Source organism: Chiloscyllium plagiosum, chromosome 16 (assembly GCF_004010195.1).
Source record: "Chiloscyllium plagiosum isolate BGI_BamShark_2017 chromosome 16, ASM401019v2, whole genome shotgun sequence".
NCBI classification, from domain to species: Eukaryota; Metazoa; Chordata; class Chondrichthyes; order Orectolobiformes; family Hemiscylliidae; genus Chiloscyllium; species Chiloscyllium plagiosum.
The window spans coordinates 57,577,363-57,604,833 of record NC_057725.1 but is presented as its reverse complement, the minus strand read 5'-3'; the positions used below and the strand labels follow the sequence as shown (position 1 = coordinate 57,604,833).

Genomic DNA, 27,471 nt, shown 5'->3' with positions numbered 1-27,471 from the left:
AGAATGTATCTTTGATGTACAAGTTAGTCTTAATATTCCTCTCCTTTTACTTTTCTTTCGCACGTGAGAAATCAAGTGAGAGTGAGAGAGATTATAGTCATCCCTGGGTTCGAATGCACGAATAAACCAAAGTTCTGCTTTAAACCCCAAAGGGAGTTTGTTGAGTGTCATTTGAAAAAAAAACTTAAAAGTGACACAACACCAGGTTATAGTCCAACAGGTTTAATTGGAAGCACACTAGCTTTCGGAGCGACGCTCCTTCATCAGGTGATAGTCATTGTATCATTTTTAACTTTGTACACCCCAGTTCAACACCGGCATCTCCAAATCATGAAAACAAAAATGGATTTCACAGAACAGTGTTTGGGGAAAGCAAGCCACACTCTATTTCAAAGGGAAGAAAAGGAAATTTAAAAATCATCTTTGCCTACAGACAAGAGGGGAGGAAAATGAAAGAAACTCAAATTGCCTCTCTCTCTACCGTTAGCAGTGTCATTTATCTATCAGGTTAGACCAAGTATCTTGAATAGGGAGGGAAATGGGAGGTGGAGGATTATGAATAGCCCATTTTCATTCCATTTACAGTGAAGAACCTCAGTACTGCCTCAAAACAAAAATAAAAATATTTTTGGGAGCTGCCTGTTGCACAAACTTGGGACATTTTGTGATTTATTGTTAAGCAATTGCTGTGACACACAGCTCAAAGTTCTGTGCCATGGAGAAGTGCTCACGCTTGCCAATTAGCATTCGCAACCCACAGTCACTGCGTTGTGCCAAATCTAAAAGCCCCCAGGAGGCAGTATTGGGCACACGGCTGGGAGCTTGCTGGCAAGAAATTCCGAGCGAGCTTTCTTTTAAATTTGTAAATCTCAACAATTGAGCAGAGGTTCACAGAAAATTAAGATGCTGAAGTTAATGGAAAAATAAGCTTAAAAGAAATCAACATATTGCAGCACGGGATTGCATTCAGAAGCTTCCAAATACCCCGCTCTGTCGGATCAGCATACAATAGGCCTTGCTGGGTGGATAGGTCAACTTGACAGTCTGGAACTCCTCACCGCAACGTATCACAGAATGCGTCGTGGATTTATCTTTCTAATTTTCCTCTATGCTCTTTGAGGTGCTGTCTGGTATCCACTCTATGATTAGATTGTTCACCAGTCCATTGTGCTTCTTGCTACATTTCGCAAATGCTGAGCAGCTTTATAGCTCCCCTGGTCACTGACGTATTGGCTAACTTGTGAATTTATGCTCCAATAATGCCTTAGACAACTTCTGAATTGAACAAGTAAATGCCATTCCTCGTGTTTAATGTTGGAAATAAACAGTATTAGGAACTACAAATAGTCTTATTTCTCCCGCCAATTTTCTCACCTTTAATTCCTCTCCTGACTTACACTGAAATATGCATGGTCACTCTGAAGCTCTGTCCATCTGTATGTTTGTAGCTGACTAGTGAGTATCATTATGCCATTTGATCAAGGGACCCAAAAAATGTAAATCTCATCTCGCTTATTTTATTTTCCTTCATATTAAGGCAATCTATAGCATCCCTACATCTACTTGAATTCACCTTGACAGCAGAAGCCTAAGACCTGTGTAGACTGCATCATTCAGCACTACATCATACCAAGAAGCAAGTACACCACACCTAGGGGAAGAACCTAAATCAATAGCAAAGTTGTCTAATCTTGTTTGCGTGAGAGACCATGTTTCAACTTTTCTTTCCCACACCCCCAACTCAATGGGTTGATGAGCAAATCTCAGAAACGTCTAGCATTAATATGAATTTCAAAAAAAAACAACACAATACATTGACAATTTGAAAAGGTGAGAGACTGATGAAAATAACAATTTAAACATGCCAAGCAGCAGAACTAGGAGATAGTGAGGACTGCAGATGCTGGAAAGTCAGAGTCGATAAAGTGTGGAGCTGGGAAAAAAACATAGCAGGTCAAGCAGCATCAGAGGAGCAGGAGAATTGACAGAAGATGGACAGGTTAGGTCAGGTCACTTGGGTGGAGAGGAGGGGGAGAGCTAGAAGTGGGATGGGGTGGGGGCCGGAGAGGTTTGAAAGCTGGTGAATTCTATGTTAAGGCCGTATGATTCTAGGTTCCCAAGGCAGAAGATAAGGTGTACTTCCTTCAGTTTGCATGTAGCCTTATTTTGATGGTGGTAGCGGCTCAGCGTGGACATGTCGTCAAGGGAGTTGAAAAAGTTGGCCACTGGAAGGTGGAGTTGATTGGAGCGTATAGACCAGATTTGTTCCCCAGTGTAGACTAGACCAAATTGGGAGCCACGTATGCAATAAGTCAGGTTATAGGAAATGCTGGACCTGGAATGATTGTTTGGGGCCTTGGACGGAGGTGGAGGGGAGCTGAGAGGGCAGGCTTTGCACCTCCTGCAGCCACAGGGAAAGGTGCCAGGTGTGGAGGAGAGGTTGGTGGGGAGTCTGGACCTAATGAGGGAGTCGCAGAGGGAACGGTCCCTGCGGAAAGCGGATAGGGGTGGGGAGGGAAATATCTTTTTGGAATGGGGTCAGACTGCAGCTGGTGGAAATGGTGGTGGATAATGTGCTGGATTTGAAGATTAGTGGGGTGACATGTGAGGGCCGGGGGTCTCTATCCTTGTTATAACTAAATCTTTTCACTTAAGGAGAAAGAGGCAGACGAGACCCTAAATCCTGCTTTTGGTATTATCCCAGGTGACCAGAGTACCTTGTGATATTTGTTAACTCTACCAGTATATGTACTGGGTGAGGGTCACTTCAAATAATACACAAATACCAATCGTTGTTTGCCTTTGTTTTATCTTGGGCATATCTAGCCATAAGTTGTAGATCATACAATACCATAGAAATTTAGTTATTATACTGTTCTTAGATAACAAAAACACTTATTGCAAGATAGCAATAAGTACAACTCCATTTGGCCAGATGTCATTACTGGAACCTTATGAGAGCTGGTACAGATCCATCTGCTCCCTCTGAAAGCAAGAGTAAAACTCCTCGTCTCCACCCACAGTGAGACATCAGCAGAACAGGTTGAACTTTGTACAACACTGATCACCAGGCAGACAGGGACTGAGGAAAAGCTTAGATTTGGGGTTTAACTAACACCGACTTTCCCATTTGTCTCCAGTGGTTCATCTGCTGAGGTGGCCTCAGCAGAAATGACATGAATATGCACTCTCAGCCCAAGTTGTTCTTGGGTTAGGTTGTGTATGTGTGTGTGTGCATCTCTCATACAGTCTCAGGATCACACGTAGCCTCCCACCTTTCCACATTGATCCACTCCCTCACTCCTCTCCCTAATACTCCTGCCCTGCCTCACTGCTGGGGCTCGGGATTTGGACATTTTACCAACTTTGGGCTGGTGTGAAGGCACAAGGATGCATTCCTCTGTATACATGGTTCAACCCACAAGCTACCCATCGTGAGTGGGTATTATGAGTTGTGGAGGCTGGTACAATTACAAAATGCAAAAGGCATCTGGATGAGTTTATGAATTAGAGGGATAAAGGGCCAAATGCTGGCAAATGGGACTAGATCAGATTTGGATATCTGATCGGCATGAACGATTTGGACCGAAGAGTCTGTTTACATGCTGGACAACTCTATGACACTACATGTGTTTGCAGCCACTGCTCATCCTAGTGGCTTCCCTAGGTAGGCTGCCATCTCAGGGAGCAATGCCTGCACTGGAGAAAAAGCATGACCCACTGTGGAAAGACTAAGGGCTCTGCAGAAACTCAAGAGAAGTCACGGATCTTCACCGTTCGCTGCTCTTCCAACCACTTGGAGCAAATCAGCAGCCAAAACAAGCCAGAAATGGCCAGTGTTTGTGTGGGCAGCTGTTCAGCAAAATCTCCAATCCATTTGCCAGCTCTGTATGAGTGTCCTGGATGAGGCTTGGTGAGCCACGTTCTGACCCCTGGGCCACCATGGTCATCAGCCATGATCTGATAACCCTCAACTGCGCTCAGATTGCACTTCTTGATCCAATAAAGAGGAAGAGGCTGTGCACCAGGAGAACAGTTTCAAAATGCATTCAACCAGACGCAGTGTTCTTTCTGATGCTCAGAGCTACAAAATGGCAGACAGACATTTAAAATTATTGCGCGCATTTGATTCGTCTTGCTCAGTGGATCGTTGTCGGTGGGCCATTAACGGGTCTGTTGGATGTATTCACAAGGTTCGGCTCTTAAATTAGTGCTCCTCCATCACCACAAAAGCCTTCCTTTATGCATTTTGAACTTCCAGTGAAACCAAAATAAATAATTCATTCCTGAAAAAATAAAGCAGCCAATAGGCTAAAAGTCTCTTGTTCAACACGGCTTTAAAGGAGACTCTCAGTATCTGTTGGCAACCTGCATTCATTTGGAACATTAAAGCAGTAAAGTGCCGGAAGGTACATCACGGGGACGTAATCAAAACTGAGAAAGGAGGAGAATATTAGAACAAATGATGATAAGCTTTGGCTACAAAGTTTTAGAGAGTAAGTAGGAAGCAGAAGAGAAGAGCATTAGCCAGATAATTAGAGATCTAAAAAGGTCAAATGGTAGAGTGAAGTAGTTGATGCACAAAAAGCCAGAATTAGTTTTAAAAAAAGCAAGGAGTTGTCAGAGGGTTGTACGACTTGGGGAGGGCCCAGTTTGACAAAAATGAAGCCTGGAGCAGACTTGGAGTAGATTTATCATCTTTGATCTCAAGTGAATAGAGTCAGTAGCCCTTTTAAGACCAATTGGAAATCATTATGCATGGGCACATGACACTGTTTCAAAGCAAAGATCTACCATTAACACTCTGATTGTTGTTGTCAGCAAATACTTAGGGAAGTAACAGAGCTGGTCGAACTGGTCTGGGTGTAGTTGTTAGTTTTAATCACATTAATACTTACTGACTTGTAGTCACGATGCAAGGACTTGTAATACCACATATTTCCCAAAAGACTGGAGGCAGCTTTTACCGCTTTCTCAGCTTCACTGAAAACAAAAAGCAGGCAGACATGAACTGGGCTAGCCAAAATTCATATTTATTTTTATTACTCTTATCATTGTGCAAGCTTATTTTGTCTAAGTGCCCAATGAAATAAATGCTGACCACAGAATACCCTCTCAATCAATGAGACACCAAAGCATGGAAACAATAGGATTTCAGTTTGCAATTGTCTTCAGGTTCCCCAATTACATCAAGGAAGTTCTTGAGCCAGTAGCCTCGTGTGGTGGCCGAGCCCCTCTCGTCATCTTAATGTGTCACTCGAGATGTGATTTTCCATGCACAAAGCCATGTTGACTATCCCTTATCAGTCCTTGCCTACCCAAATACACGTACATCCTGTCCCACAGGATTCACTCCAACAACTTGCCATCGGTGTTTTGCTCACCCGTCAATAGCTCCCAGGCTTTTCCTTACCACCTTTCTTAAGTAGGGGTACCACGTTAGCCAACCTCCAGTCTTCTGGCACCTCACCTGTGACTATTGATGATACAAATATCTCAGCAAGGGGACCAGCAATCACTTCCCTAGCTTCCCACAGAGTTAGATGGTACAAGGCTGAATAGGTTGGGGCAGTTTTCCCTGGAGTGTTAAGGGCTGAGGGGTGACCTTATAGAGGTTTATAAAATCATGAGGGGCATGGATAGGGTAAATAGACAAGGTCTTTTCCCTGGAGTGGGGGAAAAATCCAGAACTAGAGGGTATAGGTTTCGGGTGAGAGGGGAAAAATTTAAAAGGCACCTAAGGGGCAATTATTCCACACAGATGGTGATGCGTGTATGGAATGAGCTGCCAGAGGCTGGTACAATTGCAACTTTTAAAAAGGCATCTGGATGGGTAAATGAATAGAAAAGGTTAAGAGGGATATGGGCCAAATGGGACTAGATTAATTTAGGATATCTGGTCAGCATGGACGAGTTGGACCGAAGGGTCTGTTACTGTGCTGTATAGCTCTATGTGCACGCAAAACTGTGCACCCTGAAGAGAAAGTAGGACAATTGGGCTTGTTTAAAATGAGATTGAGAAATTTAATGTAATCTCACCTTTAATCTGCATATCTTTCAAGCTGTTGATTACTAACAGATCAGGAGGTTCTGATTTAAGGTTGATTCACTCATGGGAAAATTGAAGTATATGCACTGGTTGGTATTCTCAAAATGAAGAGGAACTCAACAAATAAAACAAAAACGAGAGTAGATTATTTGGTCCTTGCAGTCTGCTCCACCCCCCTCTATCTCTTGGTATCCAAAAATCTATTTTGTTTTGGTCTTAAACACACTCAACTGAGCATCCACAACTATGAGGGCTACAACTCCAAAAATCCATAGCCCTTTGATTGAAGAAATTTCATATCTCGGTTCCAGTCAGCCAATACCTTTCAGAAGCTGAACATTCTAGATTCCCCAGCCTAGAGAAGCAACTTAAGAATAAAAGAACTCTGAACAGGAGTAGGCCATTTGGTTCCTCAAGCCCACTTTGACATTCAGCAAGGTCATGGCTGATCCAACCCAGGCCTCAACTCCTCTTCTATGTTAGCTCACAGCTAAGCCACCAAGTTCCCAATATTTCCTCCTCTTTAAATACTTTCAGTGATCACGCCTCCATGACTTTATGGAGTAGACAATTTCAGATATTCATTACCTTCTGAGAAGAAATTCTTCTCATTTCAGTTTTAAGTAAGTGTCCCCTTCTTCTGCCTCCTAGTTCCAGAGTCCCCCCACTAACAGACATATCTTCTCAACATCTGTCCAGCCTGGTCTTTTGTCATATGTGTTTTTATGCCACACCATAAGTTTTCACTGATCCATCTTTGAGTGTTGATCCATGTGCTTTCTGGGAATCTTCCAAACAGTCAGACTCTGGTGTGCCTTACAGAACATGACTGCCAGTGTGTGCTAACCCCTCCCACATTGTGGCATTTATACCCAGCAATGTGCAAATCTGTGACATCATTGCAAAGTTAATGTAGGGTCTTTGCACAATACCATCTCCTTAACAAATTGGTGTCTCATTTGTATCACCTCTTGTTCTTCTAAATTCAAGGGAATGTTGAAATTGAGGTCTATTCATTCAATTTGTCCTTGTAATACAGCCCTGTATTAGAACTCTGTCCTGAAAATGACTCATATTGGACGTGATACATTAACTCTGTTTCTCTCTCCATAGAAGCTGCCAACCTGCTGAGTGTGAACCGGCACTTTGTTTTTATTGCAGAGCTTCAACATCTGCAGTAATTTAGTTTTATTATGGGTAACTTTACACTTCAGTTTATTGCATTCCATCCGCAGTGGTGCTCACACAGCCTCAAAAGAGCTGTTCAGTGCTTTGTATCATCCTCACTGTTTACTTTCAGCAAACTCAGTTAAGGGGACTGAGTCTATATTGATAATACAGCTTATAAAGTAATGAGGTCAAAGTACGTGATTCTTATCCCACTAGTTACATGCTGGTAACCCAAAAATGTCCCATTTGTTCCTACTCTGTGCTTGTTTGGCTCATTAGCCAAACTTTAAGTCTTGCAAATTTATTACTTCCAATCCCAAAACCTCCTAATTTTAGTGTTGTCAACTCCTGCATGGGACTGAATCAAATGTTTTTTGGAAGTCCAATTATGCTCAATCCCCTGGCTCAACCACATCAGTAGCATCCTCAAAAAAAATTCATTATATATTCAATTCATCAAAAATAATATCCCCTCATAAACCTGTGCTGACTCTGCTCAATCTTACCACGATTTTCTACATGCCTTATAATGAGATTAGGTTAACCGGCCTACCTGTCCCCAGTTTCCCCTCTCCCTCCTTTGTTAAACAGCTGGGTTATAGACTTACTACCTTCCAATTCAGAATTCTCAAAGATGAAAACCAATAACACCCACTATCTCTACAGGTCTCTCTTTTAAAACCCCAGGATGTCAGTCATCAGGTCCACTGGATTTAGCGTCACTTCATCTCGATAATTTCTCCCATACTATTTCCTTCCTTACACTAACATTTTCATTCTCACCAGACCCTTGACTCTCCATTATTTCACGATTGCTTTTTGTCTTAAACTGTGAACTCAGACAAAGTACCTGTCTAAAGGTCCCTGCTACTTTCTTATTCTCCACTGTAAATTCTTCTGGCTTGGCCACTAATGGGCCCAGGTTCACTTTCACCAATCTCTTCTTGAGCATATACATATAGAAAGTACGTTCATCTTATGTTCTTATGAAAGGTTGAGATTAGATTACCTACAGTTTGGAAATAGGCCCTTGGCCCAACCAGTCCACACCGACACTCCGAAGAGTAACCCAACCAGACACATTTCCCTCTGACTAATGCACCTAACACTATGGGCAATTTAGCATGACCAATTCACCATAATCTACACATCTTTGGAGTGTGGGAGAAAACCCACACAGACACAGGGAGAATGTGCAAACTCCACACAGACAATCGCCTGGAATCAAACCTGGGACCCTGGTGCTGTGAGGCAGCAGTGCTAACCACGAGCCACCATTTACGCTCGCATTTTGTCTTTCTTCTTGCTTTACCAAAACAAGCTTCCTATCCTTGGACTTACTATTCTTTTTGACAACATTATAAGCCTTTCTGTTTGATCTATACTATCTTTAACTCCTCTCATTAACATCAATTGACTTATGCTTTCCATGCAGTCTTTGCATCTTAAATGAATACATGTTCATAGCAAATTATTTATTAACTCTTTAAATGCTAACCATTGCTTGCCTTTTCTTACATAGTTTTAATGTAGTTTTAATATAGTTTCCCAATTTATCAACTTGCATCTCGTTGAGTTAGTTTTTTTTTGTTTAGAGCGAAGGCCCAAGGTTTGGATGTAAAAGTCATTGTAAAACGCAACAGTAAATTATTATATAAACTCTTCTATAGAATCCCTACGGAGCAGAAAGAGGCCATTCGGCCCACTGACTCTGCACTAGCCCTCCAAAGAACATCCCCATCTCGGTGACACCTCATGGAATTGTAATCGTGACCCACCCAACCTGCACACCTTTGGTCTGTGAGAGGAAACCCACGCAGACACAAAATGGAAGTGCAAACGCCACACAGACAGTCGCCCGAGGTTGGAATTGAACCCAGGTGCCTGGACCACTGAGCCACCATGCCACCCATAGCATCTTATACAATAAGCATGTAAATGAACTCTTAGTACATCCAAAATAGTTTGTTCACTAGTCAATTCAGGAGAGGTGATGACCTAATGGTATTACTGCTGGACTGTTAATCCAGAGATTCCGGCAACGTTACAGGAACCCAGGTTCGAATTCCGGTCAGATGGTGAAATTTGAATTCAGTGGAAAATACCAGAATGAAGAGCCTAATGATGACCAGTCAATCATCAGAAAAACCCATCTGGGGCACTAATACCCTTTAGGGAAGGGAACTGCCACCCTTACCTTGTCTGACCTACATGCGACTCCAGGCCCACAGCAATGTGGCTGACTCTTAACTGCCCTCTGGCCAATTAGGTGATGGACAATAAATGCTGGGCTAGCCAGCGATGTCCTCATCCTTTGAATGAATTAAGAAATATTCATCATACTTACCAAGGACTCCTTTGAAGCATCCCACAACCACCACTACCTTGAATGTGAAGGGCAGCAAATACTTGGAAACACCACAACCTGCAAGTTCCTCTTAGAGTCATAGAGATGTACAGCACAGAGAGAGACCCTTCGGTCCAACTTGTCCATGACGACCAGATATCACAACCCAGTCTAGTCCCACCTGCCAGTACCCGGCCCATATCCCTTCAAACCATTCCTATTCATATACCCATCCAAGTGCTTTTTAAATGGTGCAATTGTACTTGCCTCCACCACTTCCTCTGGCAGCTTATTCCATACACGTACCACCCTCTGTGTGAAAACATTGTCCCTTAGGTCTGTTTTATATCTTTCTCCTCTCACCCTAAACTTATGCCTTCTAGTTCTGGATTCTCCCATCCCAGAGAAAAGACCTGGTCTATTTATCCTATTCATGCCCCTCAAGATTTTGTAAACCTCCATAATGTCACCCCTCAGCCTCCGATGCTCCAGGGCCTATTCAACCTCTCCCTGTAGCTCAGATCCTCCAACCCTGGCAACATCCTTGTAAATCTTTTCTGAACTCTTTCAAGTTTCACAACATCCTTCTGCTAGGAAGCAGATCAGAATTCACGCAATATTCCAAAAGTGGCCTAACCAATATCCTGTTCAGCTGCAACATTACCTCCCAACTCCTGAATTCAATACTCTGACCAATAACGGAAAGCATAACAAATGCCTTCTTCACTATCCTTGTAAGTAGAGTTGCAGTTTGTTAGGAGCTATGAACCTACACTCCAAGGTCCCTTTGTTCAGCAACACTTCCTAGGGCCTTACCATTAAGTGTATAAGTCCTGCTAAGATTTGCTTTCCCAAAATGCTGCATCTCACATTTATCTAAATTAAACTCCATCTACCACTCCTTGGCCCACTTGCCCATCTGATCAAGATTCAAGCCACTCATCACTTGAAAAATTACCAACTTGACTGTCACTGGTCAAAACCCTGCAACTCCACCTCGAACAGCACTGTATCAATACCAAGTGGACTGCAGCAGTTCAAGAGAGCACGACTCTCTACAATCTTCATGGGTAATTAGAGATGGACAATAAATGCTGGCCGAGCCAGTACCAGTACATCCCCGTATAAATAAATAAATATTGACTGATCTATAAAAATATCTTGTACGTGTTCCACAAACTCATTCTTCACATTTTCACAGCAAGTGACCCACTTACATATCTCTTCTGTGCTTGATGTTCATGAGTTTCCTTAATCCATTATGGTTTACAATTTGTCTTGGAGCTTCAATGGTCTCCACCACCAGATTGTTAAGTATCGTGCAAATGTTAGCTGCCACCTCGTTTGATGGTGAAGAGGAACTGCTTTCCTCTGGCAACTTTTGCAGGAGAGGTCCAATGATCTTGATTGCTATGGAGAGGAAAAGACATAACTTGAAAGTTCTTTTTAAAATCAATTTATAATTGCAATGATCCATCATTCAGATAGTGGAAACTGAAGATGTAACATTTGCATTTGAATTGCACTTGAGGCACAGATGGCTTACACATCTCATGGGGGTGGTCACTGGAAACTATGTTCTGCACACTGAGAGAGATATTATAAAACAATATAATGGGAGGGAGTGGGGTGGGTGAAAAGATTTGATACCTTGCAACGTTCTCAGATAAATCTTCCAAATGATAACCTACTATACTTCTAATCAGGAAAAGGTTCATATAGCTGACATAACTTGTCTCAGTCTGCCTTTCATTCATCTTGAGTAAGAGTAACATTTATCTTCCTTTCTCCTGCTGGCTCCAAACCACTTTCAGCAAACGGAAACCAATCTGCTGAAGCTCAGGCACAGTATCAAAATTGATAACTTGCTCATTGATATTGGAGCTCTTGGATAGATTATCAAATGCTCTTATTTATCCAAATGAACAATGATTTCCATTGGCGGTTATGTGGTTACTCACCAATATCTTCCTTGTTCCTTGCATGAACTGTAAGATTTCGAAGCAGACCAGTCAATGACTTTAGTACATTGTCATTGTTGCTCTTCAAATAACTCATGAGAGTGTACCATGTTCTGTCCTGATCCATTGCTATTCGACTTATCACAGAGGCCCACTGAATAAAAGATAGGGACACAAACATAATCACACTCTGGAGGCTGAAGGAGCCATGGTCTATTCAAATTAGGCAAAATAACTCTCCGAACTCAGAAAAGAATCTTTCATCTGTTTTTTTTCAAATCTTGTAACACACGATTAACAGTTCGGGTAAAGGTACATTAACAGCTTAGGAAGAAGGAAGTAAAGAAAGCCATAAAAAAGAATGAAGTAACAGAAGGCACATTAATGTTCAGCATCAAATTAACCTCTATAATGATACATTTAGCCAGCATCGTTGGGTGGAGCACAGGACAAGACAAGAAAATAGTTATGCGTTTCAAGCACCTACAACAGAGAAGAAAAATGGCCTTTATAGATCATGAAAAATTTATGAGTGAGCATACACAGATGTTCAAATCAATGTTCAGGCAATAAAGTCACTTCAAAATTAACTGAAGTTCACATAGTCTCAGAGGACCATAGGGCTGCTCTCTCATTTGAGAGAAGACGAGAGGGGAGTTTACCCAGAAAGTCAACAGACCTCAGGTAAGGGGCAAGTTTGAGAAGGTTGAACCTTCATGGTAACCTCAGCCAGTGTGGGAATTGAACCAGTCAACTGAGCTAAGAGCCAACAGAAACATTGGGAAGGTAATATCTCAACTAGAGACTAGCATTTTGTAGAGAACTTGTGTCATGCACATCAAATTGCAAACTGCTGGAAAGAATTACAAACCATATCTGGGCGGAACGGTGGCACAGTGGTCAGCACTGCTGCCTCACAGCGTCAGAGATCTGGGTTCATATCCCACCTCAGGCAACTGTCTGTGTGGAGTTTGCACATGCTCCCAGTGTCTGCGTGGGTTTTCTCCGGGTGCTCCGGTTTCCTCCCATAGTCCAAAAATGTGCAGGTTAGGTCAATTGGCCATGCTAACTTGCCCATAGTGTTAGATGTAGAGGAATGTGCCTGGGTGGGTTTCTCTTCGGAGGGTCGGTGTGGACTTGTTGGGCCAAAGGGCCTGTTTCCACACTGTAAATAATCTAATCTAATCAAAAAGTAGTCTTATATTCTAAAGGAAAATCTATGTGCAATTGATAAATATGTACCTTTGTCTGACAGTACATACTGGTTCTCATGGGGACTATTAGCAGTTCAATGTCAAGTTCAATAACTTTAGAGCCTAAGCACCCTCTTCCATGTCCTTCCCCCAACTCCACACACCAGGCCATGTCATCACTTGGGCTGCTACCATAAACCACCCATTGTCAGCCACTAATGGTCTCCATTAGCAGCTGTTGATTAGCAGCTGCATTCCTCTGTCTGTTCATCTGCTGTTCTCTCTCCCTCTCTCTCTCTCTTTGGGCTCCAGCACCACCTATTGTTTACCCCTTCCGCTTGCTCCCACCCAATCTTCAGCATATTCACCTACCTTTTCCCAGCTTCAATAAGCTCTGAAGGAGGATAATGTTAACTCTGCTTTCTCCCACTGATGCTGCCAGACTTGCTGAATTTCTCCAGCAACTCCTGTTTTTGTTCCATCAAATTATTGATGATTGATGTAATGCAAACTAATCTGTTTTACTAATACTCTTTGGAGAAGTAGATCTGCCATTTCGACCTGATCAAGCCCATGTGGTTGACTCTTAACTGCACTCTGACATGGTCTGGCAAGGTAATCAACTCAAGGGAAATTAGATAATTTATGATGAGCAACAAATGCTGGCTTTGCCACGCAGACATCCAAGGAAGAATAAATATTTTCTTAAAAGATTAGAATGGTATATTTCCATTGGTCATGCTCCAATATACGCAACATTCAATTAACAGGTTTGTGGTTACATGGGGGAAAGTGATGGACTGACCACAATATGACACACCAAATGAAAATAGTTACATGTTTCAATTTTTCTAAAAACAAACTGATGTCTGTGTCAAGAGCAGCGACATTTTTTTTGAGCATGATATCTGTATAATCAGATTTCAACTCCCCCAGTTATAGCGATGCAAGAGGATTGGAAGACTGCCAATGCTGTACTATTTTAAAAAGGAGGAAGAACTCATCGGAGTAATCATAGGTCAGTGATCTTGACTCTGGCTGTGAGCAAATGATTGGCATGAATGCCCAGGCATAGTAGAAAGCTTCACTTAGAAAGGCACAGATAAATCAAGGAAAGTCAACATGGATTTCTTAAAGGCAGATCATATCCGGCTAACTTGATCTGTGTTTTCTGGAAATTTGGATTGGTGAGGGCAGGGCCAGTGGATGTGATCTACGTAGATTTTAGTCAGGCCTTTGACAAGGTTCCATATGCTGGGAGAATGGGTACTTGGATCCAAATTGGGCTCAGAGTTTGAACATAGCAGCAGGAATAGGCCATTCAGTCCCTCAAGCCTCCTCTACCATCTTGGATCATGGCTAATCACCTAACTCAACTCTAAACCCACACTACCCCATATCCCTTAACGTCACCAGCAACTAGAAATCTACTATCCCAGCTTTGAAACTGATTGAGTTTACACAGCTCTCCGCAGTAGAGAATTCCAATGATTCAACACTTTCTCAGGGTGGAAGTTCCTCCTCATCTCTGTTGTAAATGTTTTAGAGACCACAGCCCCCGCTTCAAGGCCCCATGGGGAGAAGAAATGACCTTTGAGTCTAATATCAACCCCAATAAGAATTTTGTAGGTTTCTAGGAGGCTTTATTCAAAACTCTAGAGAATACAGGCCTAGTCTCCTCAATCTCTCCTCATGGGACAGTTCCATCCTCTCAGGAATGTGTTTGTGAGCCTCTACTATGCTCCCTCTATGACAAGAATATTTTTCCTTTGGTAAGGTGGTCAGAACTGCACACAATACTCCAGGTGCAATCTCGTCAATGGTCTATGCAATTAAAGCAAGACTTATTTGTACGTAGCCTTTATTGCAAGAGAATTTGAGTATATCATACAGCTTGGTTTCTGACTGACTTGCTGCAAACTTACAAAGTAAACATTATAGTTGACAGGTTATTTTTTGCCACAATGATCTGTTAGCAATTGGCTCCATTGAGCTTAATATTCAGTTCCTTGTTTTGTGTGCAGGTTGTATCTCTGTCAGCCTCAGGCCTTTGTTGGAGTAGCCAATTTCCTGGACAAGACAGCAGTCAGTGTGTCCAATTCACCCATCTCCTGATCTTCCAGCCTAGTCAGTGCCCTCACACTAAGACCGATGCCCAGTATGTGGCCTGATCTTCTGCTTTTTCTGGCCATGTTAGACTTGGCCACTGACATTCCAATTGAAATGAGGTGTCAGTGTTGAAGAGATGAATTTGAGGAAATGTTTCAAAATACCACTACTATAGCTTGGAGAGTGCAAAGAAGACAGTCAGGACATTGACTGACAAACCTTGTTTGTAACCAGCAGTAAGGCCAGTTAGTGCTGTCTTTATAAAATGAACGTCAATATGGAATTGTAGGCAGGGGGAATGCCTTAAACCTGAACTACCGTGGCTGCCAGACCGCACACAGAATGCTGGATAAGAGAAGTAAATCTGTAGTTTATATTAATCATTTAGATGAAAATACAGGGCCACCTTTAAAAAAATGTGTGAATACAACAGTGAAGAGGGCAGTTTTAGAGGGCAGTTTTAGATTTCAAGATGGAAAAAGGCTTGATCAGGTTAGCAGAAGAATGAAAAATGGAGAAGTGAGAGGTAATGCATTTTGGATAGCACAAGACCAGGAAATATAGGACAAATGGGAGGATATGGAGTAATGTAGGGGAATAGAAGGTCCTTGGATTTTATGACTGCAGGTCCTTAAGGGTAAGACAGGTCAATAAATATATTTTTTAAACTAAATAAGGTTTGATTGTTAAACCAAAGTTGTAGCACTGAAATTTATAAGGAAACAGTAAAAATGATTCATTTATTAGCTGAGGCACAGCATACAAGATGAGGGATGTTTGGCTAGAACTGCATACACCGGCTGTGCTTTTCCAGCACCACACTCTCGACTCTGATCTGCAGTCCTCACTTACTCCTGCATATAACAATAATTAAACCACAGCTCAAACACTACGTATATTCCTAGTCACTGGATTACAGGAAAGCCATGACTGCGCTGGGGAGGGAGCAGAGGAGATTTATGAGGCTATTGCCTGACTGAAATTGCAAAAGATTTGATAAGATGGCTTTGTTTTCCTTGGACAAAGGAACTAGAGGAGTGTCTAAATTAGAGACTTAGAGATGTACAGCACGGGAACAGACCCTTCAGTTCAACCCGTCCATGCCGACCAGATATCCCAACCCAATCTAGTGCCACCTGCCAGCACCCGGCCCATATCCCTCCAAACCCTTCCTATTCATGTACCCATCCAAATGCTCTTAAATGTTGCAATTAAAAAGTTGACATCTATAAAGTAATGAGGGCCCATAGATTGTTTTCTTATTTACTCTATTTACTTTAGCACAGGAGACGTAATTTATAGAAGCATTAAAGGAGGGATGAGGAAATATTTGTTAACCAGAACGTGGTAGCAATCTAATGTCACTGCCTGAAAAAAAAGGGTAGAGGCTGAAATTTGCACCATTTTTCAAAGGCACTTGAAAGTCCACTTGAAGGACTGTGACCTGTAGAACCACAGATTTAACATAGGAAGGCATCATTGGGCTGGGGAGATTTCACTTAACTGGCACAGATGTGACAGACTGAATGGCCTGCTACTATGCAGTAGATTTTCTAAAATTCTATGAGTACCAACCGAGGTTACGAAACAGGACCAAATGCATATTCAGCAGCATATTAGTAAGTCGTAACAGAGCCAAGCAATCCTGCAAGCAAACACTCAGATCAAAGCTCTGCAATCCTGTCATGTCTTGTTGGGAATGGTGATGAACAATTAAAGGAGGAACAGTGGCTCTACAGAATCTTTATTCTCAGTCATGGGAACCCAACACATCACTGCACAAGGCAAGGTTAGAGCGCTTGTACGCTTTATTTCAGCCAACAGCATAGAGATGGACATCTACCTCAGCCTCCTTCTGAATTCCCCTGCACCTCAAGTCCCACCCTTGAGCCAAATTCAATTCACTCCACATGGTATCATGAAGTGGTTGACTGTCAATCAAATACATGGCTACAAGAGAAGATCAGAGGTAAATTCTGAAGTAAGGATCTCTCCTGCTGAGTCTTCGCAGCCTGTTCCACCATTTACAAAGTACTAGTCACCACTATGTGGTGGAATACTATCCACTTTGGGCGAGTGCAGCTCCAAAACATTCAAGTAGCTCAGGCAGGATAAATTCAACCTGCTTTATCAATCCATCCACCACCTTAAATGTTCACTACTTTCGCCAGTGCATAGCAACAAGAGTATCTACCATTTACAAAATGCATTGGAGCAACTCACTAATGGCTGCTTTGACAACACCTTCTGAACCACTGGCTTCTACCACTTAGTGGTAGAACAAAGCTAGAGATGCGTGAGAACATCACTGGCTGCATGTTCTTCTCCAAGTCCTTCCTCGTTCTGACAGTGACAATGAAGGAGAGCCAATATGGTTCTAAGTCAGAAAACTGAAAGGCCCTACATATTAGCACGACATTACATGGACTGCAGCGGTTCAAGACGACCACATCATTAGCAACAGTCCAATAAATGATGGCCACACCATCAAAGAATAAATGGTTTGCTGCTAAATGGGAACGCCATGGATGCAACTTACCCTGAAGTCCCCTGCTGTAATATTTTGTAGTGCCCCCAAGGCAGCTTCAGCGGTTTGCTGATTGGCCTCACTCTTGTCCAGGAGCCCGCTGTAGACTCGGACAATAGCGGGATTCCATAGCCACTCCATTCCTTTGGGATCTTTTGTAACTTCTGAAAATATTGTTGAATCTGTATTGATCTAAGAAAACAAGATTACATCGTTTATGAGTAACTGGGGCATGTTTCAGTCTAACACTTAGCTCGTTTTTTTTTTGTTTTAAAAACCATAACAGTAAAACTTAGCAGAAGTTACTCTTGGTGTGGGTGGGGGAACTCTCTGCTCACCATTATACAAATAAAAATATGGAGGCATCAAATGTATGACAGCCTCCTGCTAATATAGTCAGATGAATCCAGGTTCCTCTTGTGTGCTAAGTGAAACAAAAATGGCTTTTGATAAACTTGTTAGTATTTTGTGTACTGTGCAGCAACTGAAAATAAATTGTGAATAATACCCCTGCCCACTCCAACCTCTCTGCCACCATCAAGTCTTGTGGGAAGCAAATAGTTCTGAAGGAGAGAGTATTGAATTATATTTTAGTGAAAGACTGTGTACACCAGACAATGTCTGTTCACCTCTACGATATAGGAAATGCAATTCCCTCACCTCTTTAACCTTCCGACTCTGAGGAGTGAAACATCCCACAACATCATCTTTCTTCACATTTCTGTCATTCCTGCCAGGGCCCTCCAATCGGTTCTGATAAAAGGATGGTATTTCTTCGTACAGCCGGTAGGACAAGTTGCGCAGGACGCAGGCTGAATTCTCTACACTCTGTTGAGATAGAGGAGGAACGGCAGAAATATTAAGTCAAATCGGATTTATGTCTATATAGTGATACAGCTTTCAAATATTTGCTTAAATGACAAATGCAACTTACCATGAAGAGCTGGAAACAATGCTGCCTGTTGTATAGTTAACATCTGTTCTTTCTCAGCTCCTCAACTAGTTATCTATGTTTACAAACAGAGGGAAAGGTCTTTCATAATATTATTAGCTCCCTGTCTGAAGACAATCACTGTCTTCCAGAGAGAACTGAAAAACCTCAGTCTGTAACCCCACCAGGTGCCTCTCTCAGAATGAGACAAGACCCTGGTCATCATCATGCTTACTGAGTGACAGCAAGAAATTCAGCCGAGAGATTTCACCCAGGGAAAGGATAGTGACTACTACTAATGTCTTCAGACCCCCAACTACATACACACATCAAGCAGCTGGACTCCCAATCAAACTTAGTTTCTAATGAATTGGATCATCAACAGATAAAATAGATTGAATCCAATCGTGTCTCTCTCCAAGCTAATCTAAAACTCGATCTGTATAGGATGATGTGCTGTATTCCTATTTCTCGTCATGTGCATGGGCTAGTGTATAGGGTAAACGCTCACTTGTATAATCCTTCTCTAAAAGATGATACTGTCTTCCTAAAAACTCCTAATAAATTCTATGACTTACAATATGGGTATCAGTGCAATTCAGGGCAATGTTAGCGAAGGAGGATGAGAGGTGACTTTATAGAGATGTACAAGATGGCGAGAGGCATAGATAGAGTGGATAGCCAGAGACTTTTCCCCAGGGCGGCAATGACTATCACGAGGGGCATAATTTTAAGCTGATTGGAGGAAGGTTTAGGGGAGAGGTCAGAGGTCGGTTCTTTTACACAGAAAGTGGTGGGTGTGTGGAATGCACTGCCAATGGTGATAGTAGAGTCAGAGACATTCGGGACAGTTAAACAACTCTTGGATAGAAACACGGATGATAGCAAAATGAAGAGTACGTAGGTTAGTTAGATCTTAGAGTAGGATAAATGGTTGGCACATCATCGAGGGCCCAAGGGCCTGCGCTGTGCTGTACTCTTCTGTGTTAAATACTAATGTTGCAATTTGAAGGAATGAAACTTGTATGCATGTTTTCAAAAACTAAAAATACCTCAGAGGCATGGATAAGGTAGATAGTCAGAGTCTCTTTCCCAGGGCGGAAATAGGGTTAACTGGTGAGAGGAATAAAAGTCTAAAAAGAGATATGAGAGGAAAGCTTTGTTTTTACAAAGCCAGTGGTAGATGCCTGGAATGCACTGCCAGGAGGATCTGGCAAAAGCAGAAACATGGGCAAAGTTTAAAGGCATTTGGACAGACATGTGAACAGGCAGAGAATAGAGGCATATGGATCAAGGGCAGGCAGATGGCAGCCCAGTTATGGAGGGGTCAGTTCCTGTGCTGTACTGTTTTATTTAAGGCAAGATTCCCCAATTGTATTATTCCTGATCATTTTTAACAGTGCCTCAGTACTTGACTGGGGAGAAACTAGTTTCAGTAGGAACTATGGGAAGCACAGCTTTCTCAGAAAAGCCTGTCATTTTCAATTACGTGATCAACACAGCATTCATTATCCAAGGTCAAAGAATACAGTTTGTTTTTCAATAAATTGGAACTTTATAGGTACACAATGTTTTACAGATGGCAATTTAATAAATTCTTTGATTTGGGAATTTTTAAAACAATCTTTTCTTGCTACAAACTCACACCCTAACAATCCACCGGTTCTCCAGCTGGGCTAGAGATTACAAGTTAAACAAAAACTACGCTTCTTCAGTTCAGATTTGTAGATCTCTGTATTTCTGAAAAAAAAACATGCCTCTCAGTTTTTTAAACCTAGTTACTCATCAACAGGGATGCAGTTACTGATTAATACCGTAGACTGAGCAATGGGATAATGTTTCAACTGGCTAATCATTCAAAGCAGGCAGCTCCTTCAGACCTGATTGCTAATAACACACAAAGCCCACTTGAACACTGAGTAGTCACACTGGAAAGAAGAAATACCACAAATAGCTCCAGCAAGTACAAAATGTACATCCAGTAAATGTCTGACAACTACAATACACAGCAGTTCCACAAAACACAGGGAAAGGTGGAATGGAAGTGCTGAAACAGCAAACCAGACATATGCAGTTTGTTCAATAGTAATGGCAGTAGCTGCACTTCATCCCCACCGAATAGTATTAATTGGCTGGAGACTGGACTTCCCCACCTCACACATGGAAGCCCTGCCTCAGGAAACATTATCTGACTGGCCAGCAATAGGAATATTGGGGAACACTGGGACTAATGGCCTGGATCAGCCAAGTGGGTTGGCAGGTAATGAGCCTCAAAGTGGGTCTTGCTGTCCAGGCGGTAAAGGACCTGCAAGGGTCAGACCTTGGGAGGTGTCTAAAGGGGGAAAAGTGACCTTTCTGAGAGGTGCCTCACCACCTCCTTGCCTGAGGCTCAAGTAGGACAATCTGCTAGGCATCTGCTCAGAAAGTGGGCAGAATCCAATCATTAAGTGGCCGATTGGAGCGAGTGCGGACACCTCTCCCCAGGGCTCTCCCACTCCATATAAATTGTGAGCAGATTGGGATTGATGGCCAGCCTTGAAATTTGAGAAAGTCTTCATCCTTCCATTCTCTGGGAAACTCTCTCATGGGGATGGTTTCATTTATATTGTTACTCTCAATTTCTCAACCACAAGCATGAACAGTAGACAAGTGAAGCGGGTTTGAATTCACTAGAAAAGGGGACTTAAGTTTGGCCCCAATTGGATGCATCCTAAAGATAGCTACTGCTTCTGTTTATTGTATTCTTGCCTAACTGCAATCAAGAAGATCCTTACCTTGCTGGCTGCATTATGATCCAGAGATTGCTGGATGTAGTAGACCAGAGAGTCCACTAAACCTTTACATTCCCGCATTTTCTGACGTGTTTCTTCTTTTCCTGAGCTCAGATTTCTGTACAAAATAGGAGATGAACAATAAGAGCATCGTTCACATTGAAGTAAATAATGGGAGAGAAACAATATTGAAAAAAGTGCATCGGCTGAACTAGTCCTTGGGAAGGCCATTAGTGCCACAGTACTCATCCAGATCCACATCGTGTAATATTTTTATTTTAAAAAAGAACTCAGTAGCTCATTGTTCTTATTATAATACAGAAGTATTTTTTGCAAAATGGTAGCTTGGCAGTGAAGTTATCATTTTTATTTCTCCATAGTTGTTCTCAATGGAATTCCCGTAATAGTTTGTAGTACAGGACTGTTCATCTTAAGCTGTTTAAGTTCATCCATTGATTGTATTGTAATGTTAAATCAATCCAAGTTCATCGAATCCTTATAATGTGGGAGCAGGCCATTCAGCCCATCAAGTCCATACCAACTCTCGACTTCACATCCCTGGACACTATGGGATTTAGCACAGCCAATCCACCTAACCTGCATATCTTTCAACTGTGGGAGGAAACTGGAACACCTGGAGGAAACCCACACAGACATAGGCAGAATGCGCAAACTCTTCACAATCAACTGACAGTGGAATCAAACCAGGGTCCCTGGCGCTATGAGGCAACAGTGCTGCCCGTGGCACGTTGACCCCATCTTATCCATTACTAAAGGTACATGTCCTCCTGATCCATGCAACTTGGCTTCGATTCTTCAACAAGTTGTCAGAAAGACTCTAACCTCAATTGCAGGAAGGACAGTGGGATTTAAATTCTGCATTGGCAATGCTTCTAACTCATTCAGTTTATTTTTCAAAGTGCTGTAGAAACTCAGGTGGTCTGGCAGCATCTTTGGAGAGTCAAAGAGTTAACATTTCAAGTCTGGTAATGACTCCTCTTCTGAAACGTTAACTGTTTCTGACTTCACTTGCAGTGATATAAAAGTGTTCAAATTTAAGTGATTGATTTACACATAAAAACGACTTATGCCAGCAGTGAAAGTTGTAACAAGATTACACAAAATATTCAGGCAGAAATGCAAAAGGTGAAGCAGTACCGAATGTAGCCAGTGGCATTGTAGAAGACCTCATCCTCTGAAGCTAATGGCTTGACATTCACACTACTACTCCAGCCCGAGGATGGGGCAAGGATCTCTTCAGTGATTCTCTCTAATGTATCGTGGGCAAGAGTGTTCTTCAGATTCTCATTGGAAGACAAATTCCACAGGATTCCTAAACACAGACGAAAGCAGAGTTCAATGCATTAGTCCTCACAAAGTGCCTCAGTTCATACCCCCTACATTGAGTTCCACTTTCACGTTTGACAATCCCCTGTGTGCCACCCTGAAGTCACAACTAGCCTCATCGTTATCTACAATAATGCCAAGACTCATAACATCCGCTTAACTTGTGCCCAATCAAACAGCTTTCCAGTTTTCTGATCATTCTCCAAACATTCCAACTTGGCCTGACAGAATATGTTTGACATCCAGAGATTCCTTCTACAAAGGGTTTGGATGTCAGGTAAAGGAGGTAAACACACTGCATTGGTTAGTTAACAATGGGATAGTCTAACAGGATACTGCAGAGATGGGTAAATTAAGGTAAGTGAAATAGCCTTCCTAAGGTAAGGATATGAATCAATAGATACTAAGTACAGGAGTTACAATGGAAGAACTTTTTAAGAATTTTATGGGAAGGTTGTCCCGTGGTTAGCATTGCTGCCTGACAACACCATGGACCACCCCAGGGCTGTGCGGAGTCTGCACAATCTTCCAGTGTCTGCGTGGGTTTCCTCTGGGTGCTCCACTTTCCTCCCATAGTCTAAATCCTGCAGGGTTATAGGCTTAGGGTAGGGGGGTGGGCCAGGTTGGGATGTTCTTCGGAAGGTCAGTGCAGACTTGATGGACTGAATGGCCTGCTTCCACACTTAGGGATTCTATTTTTAATGAGCATTTTTGTTCTGTGTTTTAGAGGCGGAACTTCAGTTGTCTATTAGACAAGTCAGCTCATACTTTTGTTGCAAAAAAACAAAACGTTCTGTACAGGTCAGCACGAGTTAGATTAGATTCCCTACAGTGTAGAAACAGGCCCTTCGGCCCAACCAGTCCACACCGACCCTCCAAAGAGGAACCCACCCAGACCCATTTCCCTCTGACTAATGCACCTAGCAGTATGGGCAACTTAGCATGGCCAATTCACCTGACCCCCACATCTTTGAACTGTGGGAGGAAACCCATGGAGACACTGGGAGAATGTGCAAACTCCACACAGAGAGTCACCTGAGGCTGGAACCGAACCTGGGACCCTGGTGTGAGGCAGCAATGCTAACCACTGAGCCACCGTACGAGTTGCTCAGGAATTTCAAACAATCACAGGAAATAAAAGAATTGTGGACTCAAATTTTACAAGCAGTCTCTGAACCTTGATTTGAGACATGTAATCTCAGATTAGAAGTCTGATGTTCTACGGAGTGAGCCATATGGGCTTCAAATCCTAGTCATAATTCTTTTGTCGTACCTGTATCAGGTTAAGCAGGCATTTTTGTATTTATAATACAAAACAACCCGAAAAGGTCAAAGGAATTGAATAAGTTGACATTGACAGGATTGTTAACGCATTCCAGTCCTCTCTGGTGTCCACTGGTTCCAGAAGGCCTCCACTGGACTGATAGACACTATCTGTCTCTCTGGGGATACCCGGCACTGTTGCGGCAACTCAACTTATACCTCAACCCATCAAATAACTGAAGTACTATTCTACCCCCAGATTGATCATTGTAGCAAATGCAACTATATGTAAGCATTACACAAATGACAAAAGTAGACACACAGCATTGGTATCTGTTCATGAATTGTGAATTATTAATGTTGACATTCATATCTGAAATCTATAAACACAATGTGACAGAGAAGTGTTAAAAACGGCATCAGATGACCAGTTCATATTCAAATTAATATCAAATGGTAGCCTTGTGTTTAACCCAGCTCCCTTCAAAACAAACCACACTAATATAACTAGGTTTATTAACACAAGTCCCTTGTAAAGATTCTTGTGAAACACTGCACTAATAGCGTAGTACCCCTTCCTGCTGTGCTTCTATGAGTTGGTCCTATTCATGCTGTGTGGTGGATCCTAGCAGCAGTAACTCCACATTAAACTACATATTTAAAACAGCACAGGAGATATTGAGTCACACACACCCTTTGATGCTTTAGAAACCAGTATGTGAACCACACCTTGCTCATATTATGACATTGAGATTACCTTTTTTTTTTAAAATGACACAGTAATGTATGAGCATTATAAAACAACACAGGATTTGTCCTGAACAACTCTGAGTAAGAGGTTTAAAGGCAAAATAGAACACAACTGTTTCTAGTCAAGACCTGCCTGCTGCAAAGGTGTGTATAAACATCTCTAAGCTGGTTGATTAGAAGATATGTATTATCTCCGTTCACTTCCTCATGGAACAACCAGAAGGAATGTACCATTTGAGCAAGTGACTATAAAGGAAAACACTGCAGGTGCTGGGAGTCTGAAACAGAAATGTTAAAATGCTGAAAATACTCAGCAGATCAGTCAGTATTTGCAGAGAGGAACAAATTTAACATTTCACTTCAAGATAACATCAGAGTCAGAAACGCGTTTAATAAGACATAGGAGCAGAAAGTAGGCCATTCAGCCGAACGAGTCTGCCCCACCATTCAATCGTGGCTGATAAGGTTCTCAACCCCATTCTCCCACTCTCTCCCCGTAACCCTTTATTCCCTTTACAATCAAGAACCTATCTATCTCCATCTTAAATATACTCAATAAATGCAGTCTAATCCATGAGTCCTAGATGGTGCATCGAGAAAAAGTTACATTTTGAAGGTCACAGGAGGTAACCTCTTCATGTCAGCGCCAAAGGACATTTTTATATTTGAACTTATCCTAGCATCCGTACTTCCACCTCAAAATGTTTGCCTCTACCAACAGCTTTTTGAAATGGAAAATATAAAATGGGAGAACAAAATATCAAACCATGATTGAGTAGTCAATATGGGTATGTACAAATTATGAATTATCTTCGTGTTACAGTTTATGTTTTTAATTGGCACTAATCCTATATTTCCAGTAGATTTCTCAGAAAAATCCAAACCTACTGTGAACTGACATTTTATTTCTGGCAATGTATGGATTTAATTAAAACAATTAAAGCACACACTGGAGAGTAAGTGGTATACTGAGAAACACTTGTAATAAAACAGCTGCCTTGACAGTTAGAAAATATATTGAATCAAGCACTGCTGTCTCACAGCACCAGGGACCTGGGTTTGATTCCACCCTCGGGCGACTGACTGTGTGAAGTTTGTAGATTCTCCCAGTGTCTGCGTGGGTTTCGTCCCTGTGCTCCGGTTTCCTCCCACAGTCCAAAGATGTGCAGGACAGCGTGGATTGGCTGTAGTCAAGGAGTGTAGTGCTGGAGGGGCGCAGCCGGTTGGCCAGCTTCCGGGGTGGGGGGGGCAGGAGGGTCGATGTTTCAAGCATGGGCTCTTCATCAGGAATGAGTTCATTCCTGATGGGGTTGACTCTCCTGCTGCTCGGATGCTGCCTGACCAGCTGTGCTTTTCCAGCACCACACTCTTCGACTCTGATCTCCAGCATCTGCAATCCTCACTTTCTCCTCCAGATTGACTATAGTGTCTAGGGATGTGCAGTTGACTGTAGATTGGCTATGCCAAATTGCCCATAGGGATGTGAAGGTGAGATGTATTAGTCAGGGGTAAATACAGAATTATAGGGAGGGCAAAGGGTCTGGGTGGGTTATTCTTCAGAGGGACAGTGAGGACTTGTGGGGCTGAAGAGCCTGTTTCCACACTGTAGGGATTCTAAGTACTAAGATGTCAAATTGTATAATAAAATTGCACATGTATCCATTCCTAAGAATACATGAATCCTGAAATGAATCAAATAGAGGTGGCAGTGCCCAAAAACTGATTGTCAACTGGTGTGGACAAATTCCTTGCCTCAGTTATCGCCAGTGGCCATTTTGGGAGGGTGCAGGAAATATGAGGGTGCAGAAGGTCCACGTGCCCCTATTAAAAGGCGAAGCCTCAGACCTTTAGGATTTTCACAAGGGCAGCCAGGCGTCAGGAACCACTATGATTGTGAAGCGGTAGGGAACAGACTAATATATGGTGAGAAGGCCAGGATACTGCCAGACAAAGGGCAGCTCAGTGGCTCACACTACTGCCTCACAGCAGCAGGGACACGGATTCAATTCCGGCCTCGGGCAAATGTCTGTGTGTGTTTGTAGAGGTTTCCTCCGGGTGCTCTGGTTTCCTCTCACAGTCCAAAGATGGAGAAAGCGAGGACTGCAGATGCTGGAGATCAAAGTCGAAGAGTGTGGTGCTGGAAAAGCACAGCAGGTCAGGCAGCATCTGAGCAGCAGGAGAGTTGATGTTAGCTTCTCCCAGCCTCTGGAACTGCCCAGACACAGCGGACTGCTGGAGCAGCCACATGGCTGGTGGTGTCTGGGTGGGTCCAGAGACCAGGAGAAGCTAACGTTGACTCTCCTGCTCTTCAGATGCTGTCTGACTGGCTGTGCTTTTCCAGCTCTTTGACCCGGTCCAAATATGTGCAGGTTAGGTGAATTGGCCGTGCTAAATTGCCCGTAGTGTTTGAGGGATGTACAGGCTAGGTGGGTTAGCCATGGGAAATACAGGGCAAAGATGGGGTCAGAGTGAAATGCTCTTCAGAGGGTCGGTGTGGGCCAGTTGGGCCAAATGGCCTGATTCCACATTGTTTGGATTCTATGATTTCTACGAAATAAAGCAGAGGATTTTCAGAACTTTATTGTGCCATTTGGAGGGAGGTTAAGATCAAGGGGAGTCAGAATAGGAGGGATTAGAGGTATGGAGGCAACTCCAGCAAAGGGTCAAATTTTGGGTGGGTATCTATTGTGATCGAATTTTCACAATCCCTTCAGAGAACCAAAGGAGAATGGCAGCTGAGCTTGGCTCTTTAGCAGGATCGTCCCACCTCAAGTCTACCATCCGAGACAACAGACCTGCCCCTGGCAAAAGTGGTTTCTTCTCCTAAGGAGATCCCACTTCCCAACAACCTTGTGATGGGCTCCTGAAGACTGGACGAGCCTACAATGCTTTAATCCCTACCTCTGACATGAAAATCTAGTTCTTAGTGGAGAAAGTGAGGTCTGCAGATGCTGGAGATCAGAGCTGGAAATGTGTTGCTGGAAAAGCACAGCAGGTCAGGCAGCATCCAGGGAACAGGAGAATCGACATTTCGGGCATAAGCCCTTCTTCAG

General features: G+C 42.7%; 1 protein-coding gene across 1 annotated transcript in view; it reads right to left on the bottom strand.

Annotated features, from left to right (window-relative positions):
• Positions 1-27,471, bottom strand: part of LOC122557944 (plakophilin-3-like) — a 54,235-nt gene that overhangs the window by 6,211 nt on the left and 20,553 nt on the right. The window contains exons 6-12 of the mRNA XM_043706192.1: positions 22,217-22,391; positions 21,062-21,176; positions 18,017-18,184; positions 17,369-17,548; positions 11,528-11,681; positions 10,784-10,976; positions 4,899-4,983 (exon numbers count right to left, since the gene is read on the bottom strand). Coding sequence (XP_043562127.1) covers positions 4,899-4,983; positions 10,784-10,976; positions 11,528-11,681; positions 17,369-17,548; positions 18,017-18,184; positions 21,062-21,176; positions 22,217-22,391 — 1,070 coding nt within the window. The remainder of the gene's footprint in view (positions 1-4,898; positions 4,984-10,783; positions 10,977-11,527; positions 11,682-17,368; positions 17,549-18,016; positions 18,185-21,061; positions 21,177-22,216; positions 22,392-27,471) is intronic.